General features: G+C 41.5%; 1 protein-coding gene across 6 annotated transcripts in view; it reads right to left on the bottom strand.

Moving 5' to 3' along the window:
- Window positions 1–392: 392 nt before the first annotated feature.
- Window positions 393–18,540, bottom strand: part of CDC7 (cell division cycle 7) — a 29,350-nt gene continuing 11,202 nt past the window's right edge. For 5 of the 6 annotated variants that reach the window (XM_083620685.1, XM_083620682.1, XM_083620683.1 and 2 more), the window contains 10 exons: window positions 16,006–16,089; window positions 14,176–14,311; window positions 13,327–13,420; window positions 13,098–13,240; window positions 11,728–11,977; window positions 9,929–10,024; window positions 8,122–8,294; window positions 6,986–7,068; window positions 4,159–4,308; window positions 393–1,243 (listed from right to left, as the gene is read on the bottom strand). In XM_083620685.1, the coding sequence (XP_083476811.1) occupies window positions 852–1,243; window positions 4,159–4,308; window positions 6,986–7,068; window positions 8,122–8,294; window positions 9,929–10,024; window positions 11,728–11,977; window positions 13,098–13,240; window positions 13,327–13,420; window positions 14,176–14,311; window positions 16,006–16,089 (1,601 nt within the window). In that variant the 3' untranslated portion in view covers window positions 393–851. The remainder of the gene's footprint in view (window positions 1,244–4,158; window positions 4,309–6,985; window positions 7,069–8,121; window positions 8,295–9,928; window positions 10,025–11,727; window positions 11,978–13,097; window positions 13,241–13,326; window positions 13,421–14,175; window positions 14,312–16,005; window positions 16,090–18,540) is intronic. The other variant, XM_083620686.1, reaches the window with a different exon arrangement.

Here is an 18,540-nt window from a genome sequence, read left to right on the forward strand (position 1 = left end):
GAGTGGCAGGTTGGCTTCACTGGGGCGCTGGCACTGCCCTGTCCTAACCACCATTCTGCCCGAAATGTTCCAGTAAGCAACAGAAAACATCTGCATGGCCATCACTCCCCACCTGGCAGCTCCTGGAAAGAAGGGAAACGTGGGTCTTTTAAGTTGGCTAGGATTGGGCACACTAGAGTAACTATTTTCACAGCTGCTTCTCGTTCCACCTAAAATGCATTCAAAAGCTACAGTCCGAAGCCTTTAGAAACTACTGTTGTGGGCTCTCAAAACTTCAGAATTCTCCATTTCTTCCTCTGAAGAGAGAATGTGTTTTGATGACTAGGACAAGTTTTCAAGTATACTTATCGGGCTGCGAGGCTAGAAGTACAGCGGAAATCTTTTCTCTATCACAGTCTCACATTAGCACCCTTCACATAGTAAAGGCACATTTGTACAGGTATTAGGAGCTGATTACGAAGAAGCGGCGCTCCTAGAAGTCAAGAACGAGGCAGCCCAAAGGAAGCCCATGCAGGTATCGTGCCAAGACCAGACTGGGACCACTGTGGGTTGCAAGCTGGTTCATGGAGGTTCAGTGCATCTGCAGATTGCATCATCAGCGACACAACAAAATTAAAATAATTTAGAAATGTATGGTGTAAGAGCATGGGGAAAAATCTGTCCCAGTCTGCCTTTGATTTGGACTTCAGTATGTTTAATAGCTGACAAGGTTTTTGTTTTGTTTCCGCAAGTTGGATGTAGCTATGAAGCAATTTGGAGGAAACAATGTCCCTCTAGGGATTCTGATTTCGTTTAAAGATAAGGAAACTATGACTTCCAATGCTTCTGGTGGTACAGAGCTGAGCATCTTTTCACTGCTTAATATTTTTGAAGAAAGGATGAAGCAAGGCATCCTTTGCAGTTATTCTTGTAGCAGGATTTAGGTCTAGCAGTTTATCCAGAAGATCATAGGCCTCATCAGGGACTTTGTCCCATCCCAGATCAGCTGGCTTTTCAGAAGTTCTAATAACCAGGCCATCACGTTCATGACAACTTGGCTTCTGATACTGCAGGTGCTTTTTAGATGTCTGAAGTGCAGGCTCTGAAATGTTGACGATCTCAGCTTGTAACGCAGGTTCCTGAGAAAGGTTGATCTGCCCATCACCTGTCGAGATGTCAAAGCTGGTTTTGCTCCCCCTCAGCCTTTCACAGAGCATTCGTAAATCCTGCGCTGGGATATCTTTACTACACAGTATTGATTTACCTGTGTGAAAAGCACTGTGGTTAGAATGGATGCTTGACAGCTTTCAGAAGACACATTATAACACTGTAACACAGACAGTGGATGCACACATACAATACGTTAAAGCAGTACTGTCGACCTTTCAAAAAACATAAGCTAGTTTGTCACTTAGCACACTGGTTTGCACTTAACATTAAAGCCATAATTTTAAATAAACTATGGCTTAATGTAATGTGCAGTGTGCTGGTGAATACTGCTCAAATGTCCCCACTTCGTCCCTACCTGTGCCATGCTTGGAGGAAAAAACCTGCATCACTGGCTTGGCATTGCGTGTGTACCAGAGCTCATTGTTTTCCCCAAAACCATGAACAGGAAGCCCATGGGTTCTGCTTGTGGTTTAAAATAAGAGAAAGGAACCAACAAGAGTGGGCTTGTGCACAACATTAAGCCAGCACTGTGAACTGTTTCCTGCAAGCACAGCACAGGACGTAAGAGCCAACTCCTAGGGGCTGTGTGGTCTTTGGCCCCCAAAATAAAATATTTGAGGGGGCTGGGACCCCACAAAGTTGATGGGCATTCCCATTTAAATGGTGTGTGTGCACTGTGTCATGTGATCGATTATGTAGGGCCCCACAAAATTTTCTTCAAGTTGGCACCTCTGACGCAGGAGTAAAGAGGGAGTTTTGAACTAAACTGGTTTAATGTTATGCGCAAATTGGGTCAACTGGACCTTTCATAGAACCAAAGCTTGCAAAACAGATTTCTCTCTCTCTCACACACACACACACAAACACACCAAGAGATGAATCTGCCATATTGCTATTTTGTAATGGAATAGTGATGCATGGAAGTGAGAGCTGGACCATAAAGAAGGCTGATTGCCGAAGAACTGATGCTTTTGAATTATGGTGCTGAAGGAGACTCTTCAGAGTCCCATGGACTGCAAGAAGATCAAACCTATCCATTCTTAAGGAAATCACTGGAAGGACAGATCCTGAAGCTGAGACTCCAATACTTTGGCCACCTCATGAGAAGAGAAGACTCCCTGGAAAAGACCCTGATGTTGGGAAAGACTGAGGGCACAAGGAGAAGGGGACGACAGAGGACGAGATGGTTGGAGAGTGTTCTCGAAGCTACTAGCATGAGTTTGACTAAATTGCGGGAGGCAGTGGAAGACAGGAGTGCCTGGCGTGCTCTGATCCATGGGGTCACGAAGAGTCGGACACGACTAAACGACTGAACAACAACAATGGAATACAAAACAGCCAACAGAACTGAGTTAAATCCTGACTAAGTCCCAAAGAACTTTTGATAGGTGTGTTTTGGGGTTGTGCGGGCATGCAAAGACCTCATGTTGCACCCCTGGATGACTACGGATAGGAGGAACACGGGAAGCTGCCTTGAACAGAGTCAGACCATTGTTCCATCCTGCTCAGTACATCCTGTACATTGACCGGCAGCAGCTCCCCAGTTTTTCCAACAGGGGACATTTGCAGGACTACCCGGGATGCAAAGCAGACGCTCTGCCTCTTAGTCATATACACACATGTGAATCTGTGAAAGAGCAGTTCTGGTGACACTGGCAGTAATTCCCACTGGGGATACATGAAGCACAGGTACATACTAAGACAAGCAGGGCATATGGCTGGAATACTAGGTTATGAGGCCAGTCGTCTGCACACTCTCAGCTATGCTAAGAGGGAGACACCTTTAGAAAATATGCAGCCAACCACTATGTGCTTCGGTTTAGGGGGGGACGGACAGCAATTTATTTCGAGGGACACTGCAGCCAATGCTGTGGGACATTCCTCATCAGCTGATGAGAGGCAGGAGAAAAGACTTGTGGGAAACAGGCTCAATTCCCCCAGTTTTCCGGATTCGCCAAGCAGCAAGGTACCGATGGAGTCACTGAAAAAAACAATATACCTGCCTACTTCCTCCTCCCCACCTCACAATAAACTCACAAGAGTAGGACTAAGATACATGTATGCACTCAGGAACAAATAACAATTGGGAGCCCCACATTAACATCAGTGCATCACAGAGCACCCGAGGATGGGGTCCATTGGCTCTGGTGTCCCTCTCTTAAATCTACACTTCGGATAAGGCCAATTGTTCTTTTCCATATATTTCATTTAAAAAATAATAATCAAATGTTAAGTAACTGACAGCAGCAGTTTTAAGGTGTGATTAGTCTATTAACCTGTTGCTACTTTTATTTGCATGAACGGACCTTTAAACACAATCTGTTAAGTACATACCAACGTATTTGGTTGTTTCAACAGTTTCTGAAATATCAGGAGTAACAGATACCAGATAAATATTTATATGATGATGCATGAAGGAATAATTTCTGTGAGGAAGTAGTGGTGGTTACAATGAAGGCGCTGGCAGCTATTTGCTGGACTGCCTTCAAGTCACCAAGGGATGAGAGGTCAGACGGTTTTGTCCTAACAAGTGCCAGGACAAGCACACAAGGCTTAGAAAAGGAAATGGCAGGGGTCCAAGAAGGCAACCAGGCCCATGGGAAATTTGCAGGGGGCAGTCTAGGGCAGGAGGAATGAAAGAGGAAATGGTACAGAGGACTGAAGCAAGAAGGTAGCTATATGGGAGATTTAAGGAGAGGAAAATGGGAAGAATTCAGAACAGTGGGCTGGACCAGGAGCTGCTAGAAAGCCAAAGTTCATATATTGATGAAAAACAACCAGACACATCTTTGGTAGCAATCCTCTATGTCTATAAAGCTTAATTTCTACTGGGATTATTTAAAATTAACTTGAGGTCAGCCTGATTCTGGTGTTTAAACCAATAAATTCCAATGCCATTCGAAAGTCTCTGGGAATATAAACACAAATTATCTACAGAAAGCGGATGGCTACAAAACAGTCTGAACGTACACGGAATTACAAAAAAATATAAATACAAAACCTGCACACCAAATGTTTTAGCAGCTTGAATTGTCTCCCTGGATCCACGAATAGTCATAATCTGTGCCAAAGCTGTTAAATCATCACTTGCTTTGTAAAATGGATACCGACCACTCAGCAGAGAAAGGAATATGATTCCTGCAGACCACATGTCAATTGCTGCAATTAAAAACAAACTTCAGTTACAATTACTTATACTCCCAGTGTGTTTGAAAGACTGAGTAAAAATCGAAAGCTGATTTTAATTTACATTTGCTCGTGACAATGATAACTGGTATTATAGAAAGTTACTTTCAGAGCTAGACTTTCTGCTCAGCATAAAACTGCTGTATTTACAAAATGGGGCTGCTGTTATAAAAGAACAAAGTTAATAGGATTGCCATATTTCAAAAAGTGAAAATCCAGAAACAAGAGTTGTTGAGCTTTTTATCACCAACCCCCCCCCCCCCCGACGTTTCTGAGCCAATTTAATGGAAAATCAGTAAAAATGACACTGCCAACATGGGCTGCCGTACATCCAGATTTTCCCGGACATTTTGCCGATTTACGCCTGGACACTGCTTCCAACTACAGTATTCCGGGTATGTCTGGGACATTCCAGACATATGGCAACCCTAAAGTTATAGCTCTTTTTTTGCTTTTGTTAATCTCAGTAACAACTGCAGGTGCACTGAACAAAACAGACTCAAATAGATCCCTGAACTCAATCAGAAAAGCTTTGAATTGGTCTGAACCAAATCTGGCTGTTTCATGAGGGACCACATTGGGGTCTCAACCGAATCTTGTGGTTGATGCATACCTCTAAACCAGAGTTTTGCATGTATGGGCTGCTTCATTCACTTCAATGGAAAGGACAGTTCTGAACTCTTAAGAGATGCTCCCACATAAATGGGAAAGCACTTGAAAGCAAGAGCACATGGGATCCATTGCAATGGACAAAGTATATGCTCTAATTTGCCATGTCGTGCCATCAAACTCTATGGGTACTATCCCAAGCTAAGCATGTATGTCTCACTGACTTCAGTGGAAGAAAGCTAAAAGTACGTGCTTACAATTACCAATGAAATCACGTCAATGGAACTCAAATGTGCTTAATTTTTGCTAGTGCTGTATTGCCATATGGTTACATCTGAAAAGCGAGATGAGCGCCGTATCCCATAGTTGCCTTTGACTGGACTTAACCATCCAGGGGTCCTTTACCTTCACGTCAAGCCAGTGACATGAGAGGAGTGTTGGTGAAACATATATATTTATAAGGATGATCAACATCAAAGAGAAGAGGCGGAATAAACCGGTGTGGCAAAGTCCATAGGGCTGGAATGGCTTAGTTAGGGTTGCCATATTTTGAAAAGTGCAAATCCGGACACAAAAGTTGTTGAGCTTTTCTTGGCAAAGTTGTCGCGATTTTTGTGTGTGAAATCTATTTTTAAAAAATGAGTTTTTGAGCTATTTTTAATGGAATCTGTCAAAATCTACACCACTGCTAGACTGGGATTTGCTGAATTGCTGCTGGCAGGACTGAACTGGTGAGGGAAGTTCTGGCTTCCCATGCCTACCCCGAAACCTTCCTGAATGCCTCTTTCTTGGGGCCCATCAGACTGTAGTTGAAGTAGTAAGGGTGCAGAGAAAAACCATTAAAAGCAAAACAAAAGCAAACTCCTAGACTTCACAGACCTTGGCTCTTGCCTATTAAACAGGACTAATCTGGAAGGGCAGGACGTTTCTTCCCCTAGCAAGTCACTTGACCATGCCTTCCAGTCGTCATGAGCAGATTTCCATCTGCTTAAAAAGATTAAATATCTAATGTCAGCTTTTTCATGTAATCTTTTTAAAAATCTGCTGCAAGCGTATTATGTTAGTTATGCTTGCTCTAAAAGAATACAAAGATGGATATGATCTCTCACAACCCCTGAAGAATAAGCAGTGGGGAGGGATTAAAACATTCTTCAGCTGACGCAAAACCCTCAGTGTTGGAACTTTCTGCCCACTTTCCAACATTTAAGAGAGAAATGCTGCTAACTCCCAATATCATAGTAAATATCTATGTTCTTCTTCTTCGGCAATCACTTGTCTTCCATGAATATAGTCTTAACAGTGTGTGTGTAAGTGACCGTGGAGGCCAATTCTGGATCCACACTTCCTTCCACAGTGAGGACATAAATTTCCGGGTGAGAGCTGATAACGGCGAGGATTCCTCCTTTTAGCTCATTTCTCCCTTTCGTCCTAAGTTCGTGCTTCTTCGAAGTCCATGACACCTTTAGTAAAAGCTGTTCTCCAACTGGAGCACTTGCAGGCTAGTGTTTCCCGGTTGTCGGTGTTTATATTATATTTTGGAGGGGTTTGCCTTGAGAGCGTCTTTAAATCTCTTTTGTTGTCCACCGGTATTTCGCTTCCCATTCGTAAGTTGGGAACAGAGTAGTTGCTTTGGGAGACAATAATCAGACATCTGAACATGACCAGTCCAACAAAGTTGATGTTGAAGAATCATTGATTCGACAATGGTGATCTTTCCAGTACGCTGACATTAATTCACCTGTCTTCCCAAGTGATATGTATAATTTTTCAGAGACACCGTTGATGGAATCTTCCAAGGAGTTGGAGATGGCGTTTATAATTGGTCCATGTTTCACAAGCATACAGTAAAGTTGGTAGTACAATAGCTATCTATGTTAGGTATACACCTAACTTGTTTTTATTTCAGGTAAGAAGCTTGGAATAAAGAAATGTGTTTTATAATAGCTTTTCTTTAGATAACAGTCCAACTACATACAGTCTGGAAGACCTACAGTGGTATCTAGTGCATGGAAATATACATTTTCAATTTGTTATACTGCACCTGTAGTTTGATTCGGAAACTTGGTTAACACTTCTGGTGCTCTGAATCCTGGTGTACCAGCCCTTGGAGCAACCTGCTGGCGCCTTGGGGATTAAAACATGAAAAGCACATTTAGCAAATAACAGCACAGTTTGAGCTTTTAGGGGTCCGACAGTAAATAAACCAAGCGCTACGACTTTATGTGGTAACATGAGTAAGTATTTTGTAAAATAATAGAATGCCACTCTCATTAATTCCTCCCAATGAGATGGCTGCAACACCTTTCAAATTTAGAACTGGAATCATATTCCTCCTGATACCAGAGACTGAGAACTACATGTGTGCAGGGGATTTGCAGCTAGCTACCACACCATGATCACAAGGAATACGCTTATGCATGCAGATCCCATTCAATTTCAGATGGCTAGCAGGGCACAAAACATTAGAAGTACATCTTCAACTGTTGCCTTTTGCCAGCAGAGATCTTTGACAGAGTTATATGACCTAGACCACTTGTCTCCAATTAGCTGAGTACAGAGGACCCCCTGTTTTTCAAACAGCCAAGTCATGAACCCCCTACTTTTGAAAATTTTGATATCACTGTGGTAGTTTTTGTTATGTGAATGGTACCATGGACCCCTTGAGTGGGATATGCAGACCCCCTGGGGTCCACAGACCACCAACTGGGAACCACTGACCTAGACCCATTTACAAGCCAAGGCATAACAACCGGCCCTCTGAACCTGTGACACTACATTGTGCTTCCAACTCCAGTGAGTGTTCTATAACACTGGACCAGCTTTCTGGTGTGAGACCCCGTGGAGATTGTGTCACAGATGAGAGCTGAAACTTAAGAGGGATCAAGTGGTTTTCTGCAGCCTTGCACAGAGTGTTGATAGTATTATAAAGAAAACCTTCTGCAGAAAACATTTAAACAAATGCACTAAGTCAGAATTTGTGGGTGCTGAAAATCTAGCTGTGAAAACGAACACCTGCATGAAATAGGCTGCCCAAAATGAGCTTTTGGAATATTTATCTGCTGTTGCATTGCAAAGATCTAATATTATCTTGTGCTTTACTAAACATGGATTAATTGGACAAATGTTTTTTCTTTAATCATTTCTTGCCAGTAATGCGATTGCATCAAAGCTAATTACCTTGAAAGACAAACACTGCAGACTCTATCTTTTGCATAACAGTCACAGGTCACGTTAGTTGGATAACTGCTGGCAGCTTTCTTCACTAAGCCATTAGTCACAGCTGAAGTTGTCTTCTTCTTCGCCAATAATTTTCTAGCTGCAATATCTGTCACCCTAGGCTGCTTTATGAGCTGCAATATAAATTATATTTTTTAAATCCAAGACACATTTAAACACAATTTTGACTCTAGCTGCCCTCAAAGACATAAAAGTTCTATTAGGTAGCATTTTTAAAGGCAGGTTGCCAAATTCAGACTAGTGAGCGATAAATCCCAATGGCTATTAAACCTAACAAGGTATTATAAGAATTCTAATTTAGTGGGTTTCAAGGAAAAGGTCTATTGTGTTAATATCTAGAATACGTTAATATTATAAAATTATGGAGATGTAAACTCCAGGCCAGAATCTGAACAAAAGGTTAGTCAATTTTACATTAAAGGGCTTTATACAGGAACCAGGTGATGCTCAACAGAGGCTGCTGCCAAAACCAGAAATCCAATCTCAAGGACCATTGCCCCTCCGTAATGTTCTATATTACCCCGTGCCATGCCAGTGGGGTGAGTAAACACATGACTTGGGAATTTACATGTTATAGGGAAAAGTAGGGGGAATTCAACACAAAGCTGCCATTTTGTGGCCATCTACTGTCAAATCTATTTCAGCACTATATCTGTGGCAAAGTTTCTCATTGCTTTCAAAGGGATTTAAGTGTGACCAGCTTTTTCTGTGCTGGGGCATCATGCACCAATAGACAAAGACGAAAGGGGGAACTAATTCTCTCACAATTTACAAGAACTGTCATACCTCTTTGCTTAGAGGCAATTCTTATTCATTAGGTTAGCGGTTATTGAATATTATTCAACAGGAATATTGGTGCTCCTGTATCATATCCAGTTGTCTACAAAATATCTCTCTCTCCTCACTTTTCAGGCCATCAAAGTGTGTCTAATGGCTAATGTTGATTAAATAATAATAAAATAATAATAATAATAATAATAATAATAATAATAATAATAATAATATTTATACCCCGCCCCTCTGGCTGGGTTTTGCCAGCCACTCTGGGCGGCTCCCAACAGAATATTAAAAACATGATAAAACATCAAACATTAACAACTTCCCTAAACCGGGCTGCCTTCAGATGTCTTCTAAACGTCAGATAGTTGTTTATTTCTTTGACATCTGATGGAAGGGTGTTCCACATGGCAGGCGCCACTACCAAGAAGGCCCTGTTGAGCCATGTGGACAACACGCATGATAATCAAACTGTATCTGGGTTAGTAACTTTTGTATACTCAATTGCAAGACTGTTCTACTGCAGAGTAAAAACATTCCTGACAAAGTTGTCCAATTCAGTTCAGTGGATCTGTGCTACTTTGTATCTGCATCATGTCTAGTAAAGCAGAGCAGAATTATTATTAGACCTTTCGCCTCTGTGTTAAAAGGCGCTCACAAAATACCATTTCACATGCCGGATCGTTCTTAGCTAGACGAGTACATTGCTTGAACAATGACGACAAAGCTACAAAGAAGAAAAGGTTCAGATGAGAAGACACGCATGCTGCAAGCATATCCACCAGCTTTCAAGCGGTTTGGGTAAAAACCACCACCACAGTAATACAAAATAGGCATTGTGCCAACATGCGCAGTTCACATTCCACATCTGCCTAGCAAACTTGACCTATGTAGTCTTAAAAAACGATAAACACTGAACGTGCTGCTGAATATGCAGTTGATTTATCTGTGGTTAACCAGCAATGCTTACTTTAACTGTGGAATTGTCTTGAGATGCAGAACTGCGGACATTGAAATTCCTCTCCCCAAAGACAGAGCGTTGAACATGAAGGCTCTCAGGCCCCTCCTGCAGTGTCAAAAAGAAGACAATAAGGATTCCATCTTTAACACACAGTCAACTATGGCATGGCTTTTAAAAAGCGAGATAGCGCACAAACAAAAAGGTGCATATAAGCTGTCTCACGGGACTAATTTACTGCAAAGAGAACACAGTCTAGGGTGAATGCTTACTCATCCAGATTCATGGTAGTCCTCCAGCAAGATTCAGCTGGGTAATGCTATGGGTAAGGATACGCTTTCAAAATTCTGATAAATGACTTCAGAATGTCCTGACCATTTGGAGAAAGGAGGCCGAACTTTATGCCGAGAAATATTACTGTTGAGATAATGGAGCTAAACTATAAATCTAAAAATTTAATCTAACATGGTGACAGAATTAGCCCTCTGCAGGGGAGAAGAAAATTCATTTGGGGAATGAATCAACTTTCTAACTGGCATGTAAATTCTCCTTATATGGAGATGCTCAGTCAGTTAAAAGGGCTTAGCAACACTAAACACACAATGGCCCTGACTTTCTGATTTCCTAACACTGCATTTGTGGTTTTATACATGGATACATTTCGACTCCCCCCACCCCACCTGCTCAATCTACTGAACTAACAGATAAGGGTTGATTCTCCCACCACTGTCGTCAGTTCAGGGACAGAAGAAAGTTAGCTAAATCGAAACATTCAGTGTCATTCATAAATATCAGCTTGCACAGTAGGGGCTTACAGTGGAATCCTAAACACGTCTACTCAGAAGTGAGTCCTAATGAATTAAATGGCACTCCCAGGTTAGGTGGGGCTAGGATTTCAGCATTAGGAATTTCAGCATTACGTATACTTGCTTGGGAGTAAACCACTTTAAACTCAAGAGGACTTACTTATGAGTAAACTTGCTTAGGACTGTATTACAGCAAACCATGGCAATTAAGAGCATTAAAAAGCAGATCTACCAACAAAGCTCTCTTAAAAGTAATCTTAGTAAGATTATTTCTAACCTTAGACCCTGATTTTGAAAACAGTTCAGGATAACTGATCTGAAATAATACATACAAGGCTAGAAGGAGATTCTAATAAAATGTAATCTGGAAAATTCATCCTGCTGCTCTAATTTACACTGACTGAACAAGCAGCAAGATAGTTAAACATATCAAAATGCCAGCATATTCAGAGTTAGTTTATCGATTGAAGATGGGACTTGGGGTTGGCATCTCAGTGCATGTGTACTCGTCATATCTAATGCAGCTTGTCATGTCTAATACATGCCTATATACAGCCTTCCCACCATTTTTAAACGGCAAGAAGCTACAAGTGATTACAGCTCTCCAATGTGCACATGCAGTTAGAGAGAGTGAGTGAGTGTGTGCCACCTGTTCATAGCGTACACTCAGTCAAATGTTGTGCACCTGACTGCGGAAAGGTGTTTGTGACAGCAAGAACCAGCCCCAAGATCTTAGTCATTCCTGCAATAGCTAGTCTGGAATACAATCTCTTGGGCAAGGCTCTCATACAAAAGTTGTGCAAAAGCCATTGCTGCACAGAAACAAATTCCTATTTTGTAAGTTCTATGGGTTGTTGTTGTTTTTTTAAAAAAAATTCTTTACATAACCACAAAGATTTCGAAAAAGGAGACTGAAGTTTCATTTTGGTACTACATCTCCCCCTGGTGGATGAAGCGGCTCATTAAACGAATTCACGCAACAAAATTAAGGAAGAAGCACAGAACCTTTCTTTTCTGTCCTTGTTTAATCTGTGTTTGGGAAAGGGAACAAGGCCTTTTATTAGCCGTTCTTGCAGCTGGCTGACGAACTAGCTGCCTAGGTGCTCTAGCAGTAACTGAAACCTGGGATCCCAAAGTTATCTGAGGCTTATTCCATGCACAACTTTCCTGCTGGGCTTCCGACTGGATAACTTTGAGAAGTTCTATTTTTGTGTCAGGAGTTCCTTGCGCCAAACCAAAGTCGACCAGGGCATACCTAAAAGACAATTTGAGAACACACAATTTGTAAACGATTTAATACATACCTCAGCTGCAATAGTGTTGTGTTAGAACCCCGCGAGCTTTAGCTGCTATCCTGAAGGAAGTTTGGTTGTGCTATAGCAGCATGTAAGAGGGGTGGCCTGCATTCCTGTGTTCCGAGGATTTTAACACTTTTTTTAAAGTGCACATAATTTGGCTCCTTAATTTGAACAAGGGAGCCCTCTCCGTTTTGACAAGGTGCATTATCTAGACTAGAGAAAACTACTAAAGAAAAGCAGGAAGCAGCAAACCCTCAACAGAGGCTATAGTAAAAAATATATATACGAGAGAGAGACAGACATCACACACACTTTTGTAAATCAAGAAAATCTTTAATAAAAAAACCAAACCATAAAAACCCCCCAAAACCAAAGGCTGTAGTAGCCTCTCTCTCACTGACTAGGGCGGGAAGCATCCCTGAATGGTCTTATATCCTACAGAAGATGTGACAAATACCCACTGTGAGAGCCCCCTTTGACAAATACCGTATTTTTCGCTCTAGATGCACCAGATCATAAGATGCACCTAGTTTTTGGAGGAGGAAAACAAGAAAAAAAATATTCTGAATCCCAGAAGCCAGAACAGCAAGAGGGATCACTGCGCAGCAAAAGCAGCGATCCCTCTTGCTGTTCTGGCTTCTGGGATAGCTGTGCAGCCTGCATTCGCCCCTTAAGACGCACACACATTTCCCCTTACTTTTTAGGAGGGGAAAAGTGAGTCTTATAGAGCAAAAAATACGGTACTTATAAAACTTTGGGTTAGCGGGGGGGTGTTCAGCAGAGAAACAGCAGGACGTATTTAACTCTTTCACTACCTTCCCTGAAAACCACTAGATGCGGCAAATACTGGTCTGGAACCTGGCCTGACAGGCAGCAACACATTGTCTCTCCCATTGTAAAATATGCTATACTTTTGCCTGCTGCTTAGCAGCAGATCACAGCCCTGTGCTTGTCACTGAACATCTAGTACAGCCTTTACATGGCATACTGCTGGACACTGGGAAATGGCAGTTTGTTACGCTTAAGAAATGTATTCCAACAGAAGATCATAACAGTGTCAAACTTGGGCAGACGTACCGTTTCATTTGCCTGTTGTACAAGAAGTTACTGGGTTTGACATCACGGTGAACAATGCCAAAGTAATGAATACGCTTCAAAGCTTTGAAGAGATTAAACATATAATCTCTTACTTCTTCAAAGGAGAGAGAGTTCAAGATGTCCTGTAAGAATGCCAGAATAAATAATTGTGCAGCAACTTGCAATTAAGCGTGTTTAGTTCCTATAACAGAAGGGATTTGTAACTCACCAAAAAGGATTCGTGTTCCAGGTATGGCATAACAATAACCACATGATCGTTTTTTCTAAAACAGTACCTAACTCCCATGACATTATCTTGTCCCCTACAAGGAAAAAAAACACACAAATGCTCTCATTAAGCCCATGTATTCAACATTTGCTAGCATTATTCTCTCTCTATACGCCAATTCTTAAAACCTTTCATTTAGAAAGTTATATCTAACACTTAGTTACTAATCAGTACATAGGGCTATATGCATGCTATGATACAGAACGAGTGCAGAATGCCATATTAGATGGATGTCAGCGTTCACTCCTCTTGAGGTAGGGTATAAATTTAAAATAATGTAATTGTAGCTCTGAAGATGTGCCTGGACAGTTATGTGGGCAATGCCAGCTGATACTTTTTTTCCCTGTGTTAGGAGTAGCGTTGGCATACAGTGCCCGATATATCTCCTCGTCATGGCAAGCAGAAATAAAAATGGTGATGCAAATTGAAGTGAATTTCAGCACAAACTGTGTAAACAAAGCGAGTCATGCAATACGAGCATTTTCAAAATTACAGAACCTTGATTTTTGAAGGAGTAGGATTTACGATAGGTTGCATTAGCAGTTTCCCTTCCCTTAATTGGCACACTAAAAAAATGCAACAGCCCTACATCGTAACATACTTTTCTGGAAAACTGATTACTTTATGAGCCACATTTGATGTGTTGTGAGCATGGGCCCACCACATTATTAAAATTTCAGGAATGTTCATCTACAGGTAGGCTTCCTCAGATCAAATAAGGCCATGTGACCAGGCTTCAAAAACCAATTCTCCTGTAAATTTAAGAACTTGGTACATTTCTGAACCTACCCTGCTATTATAAGACACTGAAGTTCAGCAGCAATTCGTACAGGATGACTGGTAGGAATCAAATGCTTCAAAGCCACTTTTTCTTCATGGCCTCCTCGTAGCTGGGCTATGGCCAGGTAAACAGAACTAAACGTACCTGCAAAAAGGCAAAAATTCTTTAGTATACATTGAACTTTCATGAGCTACAAGAAAAAGCAAATTTCTTATAAAGCAGATCTGCTTCCATGCTGACAGTCCACAGTTTCATAAAGCTACAATTGGGGTACATAATCATGAGAGCAGCAGTATTTAGAGACAAGACTTTGTGAATGTTGAGCTGTTAGGGGAACAAGGAGAAAATAATATAGAGTACTGTTTTAAGTGAACAGTTACATTTTGAATAAAGGTATTTCAGAAATTCAGAGCGATCATTAAAAAGGAATACCATCTGAAAAGACTGAATAATTTATCTGTTGGGTTAAATGTGACAAGAGATTCTCAAGCGGGGCAAAAGCTTTACAAGAATCTTCAAAGGGAGTAGTATCTTGTGGAGAGGTAAAAAAAAAGATCTTTTCTTATAAAATAAATAAATAAAGTATACTGTATGCTCAGTCCATTTGACACATTTGCGTAGTCCAAAGCATTTATTATAGCTTACAGGAAACTAGGCTTAGAAACCTCTGCATGACTGGAGATTCTGATAACACAAAGTTCTCAATTGTGGGGAGGTTTCTAAGCACCAGGAAGATCAGGAGTGGAGCACACCAGGGCTACTGAGCGTGGGGACAGCACACACACAATTTCTACACACTTTACACCTTCAAACATTCTTTGAATATCTGGACAGGGCTAAAGGTACCACTCCAGCAAAAGATGTATGTTGACATTAAACAATTTTTTTTAAAAAAATCAGTTGTGGATTGAATCCACATGCACAAAGAATCCACAACATGCACAAAGCAGTTAGGATGCCAGACAACTGTCCCTCTCCTATATCTAGCACCTGTTGACTAAGTAATTGAGAGCTAGAAGACATACTTATCAAACAGAGGAACCAAGATGCTCCCACATCCCTCCAGAGTTGTTGGCACTTCCTCTTCCCCATGCTCATCTAAAGCACACCTTTCTCAACCTGTGGGTCTCCAGATGTTGTTGAACTACAACTCCCATCACCCCTAGCTAGCAAGGCCAGAGCTCAGGGATGATGGGAGTTGTAGTCCAACAACATCTGGGGACCCAATGGGATCTTTTTTAGCAGAGGTAGCAGAAGATAAGGGAGGACATCTAAACAGAATACTGGGGAAGGTTCCAAACAAGCAACCATCCACACATCCTGTTGCTGCTGCTGAATAATGTGAAAAATGATAGCAGCCATGGAGCTGGATACTTTGCAACCATATGCATTTTTCCAGACATTTTTCTCATGGAACAAGCATTAGGAAGACCATGTGGTCTGGCCCTCAAAAATGACAGATGAAATGGTTACGCCTGTTTCTGGACCATAGCACCTCCAACTGCAAGTGGGGGCTCACACGGGCTCACACGTGGCTGAATATTCCACAAAAAGATTCCCTTAATGCCCCTGCACACACAAACTATTCCCTGCATACAGGGAACTTTTCTGTATGAATAAGGATTCAGTCACACAGGCTCCCACCTGCAGCCTAAAATGGACAGACCGGATGGCATTCAACTAAGTTGTATTTGGAGTACATCTACTGAAATTAATGAACATGACCAAGTTGGGTCCCTTAATTTCAAGTCTGAATAAAATGTAGTTGAATACCACCCACAAGGACAGGTTAAGCAACATTTTCTAGGATAAAAAGCAAGAATTATCATGATTATTACCTTCACCAATTTTCCCCTTAATTCTGAACACATTTGCAAGCTGTGGCACTGCTTGATAAAGCTGCTCAATATCTGTACTTGCTCCTGTTGAGAAATTAAAAAAAACAAACAACTTTCTCATTAATATGTTACATATCATTATTGCAAAGTGAACACTTCAATAGTGAAATTAAATATTAGCATAAACTATCTTAGTCCTAAACAACCCAATACTGAATATAACACCAATGTTTCACAACAAATGTAACTGATCTGTAGAAAACGCAATCTGAAGAAAGAGGGAATGCATGTGCATTGTAAACGAGGAAAATCTTTAATAATAAATTAAAGTAAATGAATAAATGAAAAGTCTCCCATGGATTATATGGATACGTGACTTTCTCTTTAAAATAAATAAAACCATTACAACACTTCCACTACATGCACATTCCATTGGAATACTCATCACACAGAACAAGAATGTCAGTGGCTAACATCTGAAAATAAGTTGCCAGTTCTATTCTATCAGCACAGCTCAAGGCACATGCTATATACCTCCCGTGATGACGGGAGAGGCAGGAACACAAAACCTTCCTCTGGTATGCAGAACAAACAGTAACAATATTAATGCACAGCGCAACCCTAAACAGATTTACACACAAGCAAGACCAGAGTTCAACAGGGCTAAGTGCCAACAGGTAGGAAACCTGACTGGGCAGCAGCAGCACACTGGCTGGCTGGAAGTTCAGGGCATGCACATCACTGTTCCAGTCTGTAGTTGCCTGATGCCATAAAATGATTAACAATGGGGCCAGCTTGGGCCCTCCCTGTTTTGGGTTTACTGCTGGCAATACCTGCTTCCCAATTCAGCAGGTGGGAGTAGGGGAACTCCAATGCCAGCAGAGAAGGGTATGCTGGGAAGAGAGACACTTCTACCTAATTCCACCCCAGCCCAGTGCGAAGTGGACTTTGATCACAGCCTACAAGCACACAGGACCGTATTCTTAGTGATCTCCACTTGACCGTAGATAGAAACACCATAGCATACTTTACTCAATGAGTACTCATGGCACCCACTTGCTATATAGTTCACACAAAAATACCATTAGGAGTTTGCTATTGTTCAATAAAGCGGTAGAGAAAATAGCAAACCCATTGCAAGCTGCAAATAGCGTCAATTAAGTTTTAGGAAAGATAGGACAGGAACGCAATGGAGTGTTAATTACATCCATTCAGTGCACGCATTTGAGCTTCATTTTTCCTCCAAAGTGTGAATCAATGTTTAAGATTATTTTTTTCTATACTTTGATTAGAACTAATCGCTTAAGAACCTACAGCTGGGTCCCCAATGTGGCACCTGTTGGCACCATAGCACCCCAAGAGTTCTCCCTTGGTGTCTTGCCAAGGCCCACTGCACCTCCAATTTTTTTACATTTTTAAACTGAGATTCTTTGGGGACAGGGTTCAGGCCTTTTCTGTCTACATTTCATTTGCTCTGTATGTGAGGATGAGGGCTTTCCCAGTTTTTCTTTTTTTGCCTTCTCACTTTGCATTGCAATAGTCTATATTCCAAGGATATACTATTGTGCTTCGGTCCAAAATAGCAGGGTGCAATGGCAACAACTGTTTTCTCTGCACTTCTATGAGCTATCAGGTTAGTAGATCAGATTACACTAAACAACATCTCTATTGTCTATGTTACCTGCACACAACAAACTAACCATCAAAGGATGTCAAGGACCAGGCTATGTCAATCACTAAAAATATTTCCTAGAGACAAAACGTGGGCTTGGAAACAAAGCAGGCAGCAGATTTGCACTATTACCTAGAGCTGTTGAATTCAAAAGCTAATTCAAAAGTAACTGCTTTTCATACTCTTTATCACTAGATGGCATGGCAAGGATGTTATATTGCATTTTCTGCAAAAACCAAGGCAACACAAACAAGGTACCCTAATTCTGTTAGACAACTGTTCTGCATTACATGACTGTTCTCTGTAACACAATTAGAGTAGGCTAACCTGTGACCCTTCCTACACTGTTGGACTACGAAATTCATCATCCCTGTCCATTGGCTGGCTGAGACTGATGGGAACTGAAGTCCAACAACGTTAGAACAGCCTTGCTTGACCAGGCCAGTAGCCCATCAAGTCCAGCATCCTGTACTCACAGTGGCCAACCAAGTGCTGTGGGAAGCCTGCAAACAGGTCTCTGAGCACAACAGCACTCTCGCCTCCTGCTGTTTCCAGTAACTGGTATTCAGAAGCATACTGGCTCCGAACAGGAAGGCAGAGTGGGGCCATCAACAGCCTTAAAAGCCATCCATAACAGCCTCCTTGAAAATCCTTCTTAAAAGCCATCCAAGTTGGTGGCCACCATTGCCTCTTGTGGGACCAACTTCCATACTTTTTAACTATACGCTGTACTTGCTTTCCTCGTTCTGAACCTTTCAATATACCGATTCATTGGATGTCCATGAACTCAAGTGTTACGAGGGAGAAAAACTTTTCTCTGTCCTTTCTCCAGCCATGCATAATGTTATATATTTCTATCATGT

The sequence above is a fragment of the Podarcis filfolensis genome (genome assembly GCF_964270895.1).
Source record: "Podarcis filfolensis genome assembly, chromosome: 6".
NCBI lineage: Eukaryota > Metazoa > Chordata > Lepidosauria > Squamata > Lacertidae > Podarcis > Podarcis filfolensis.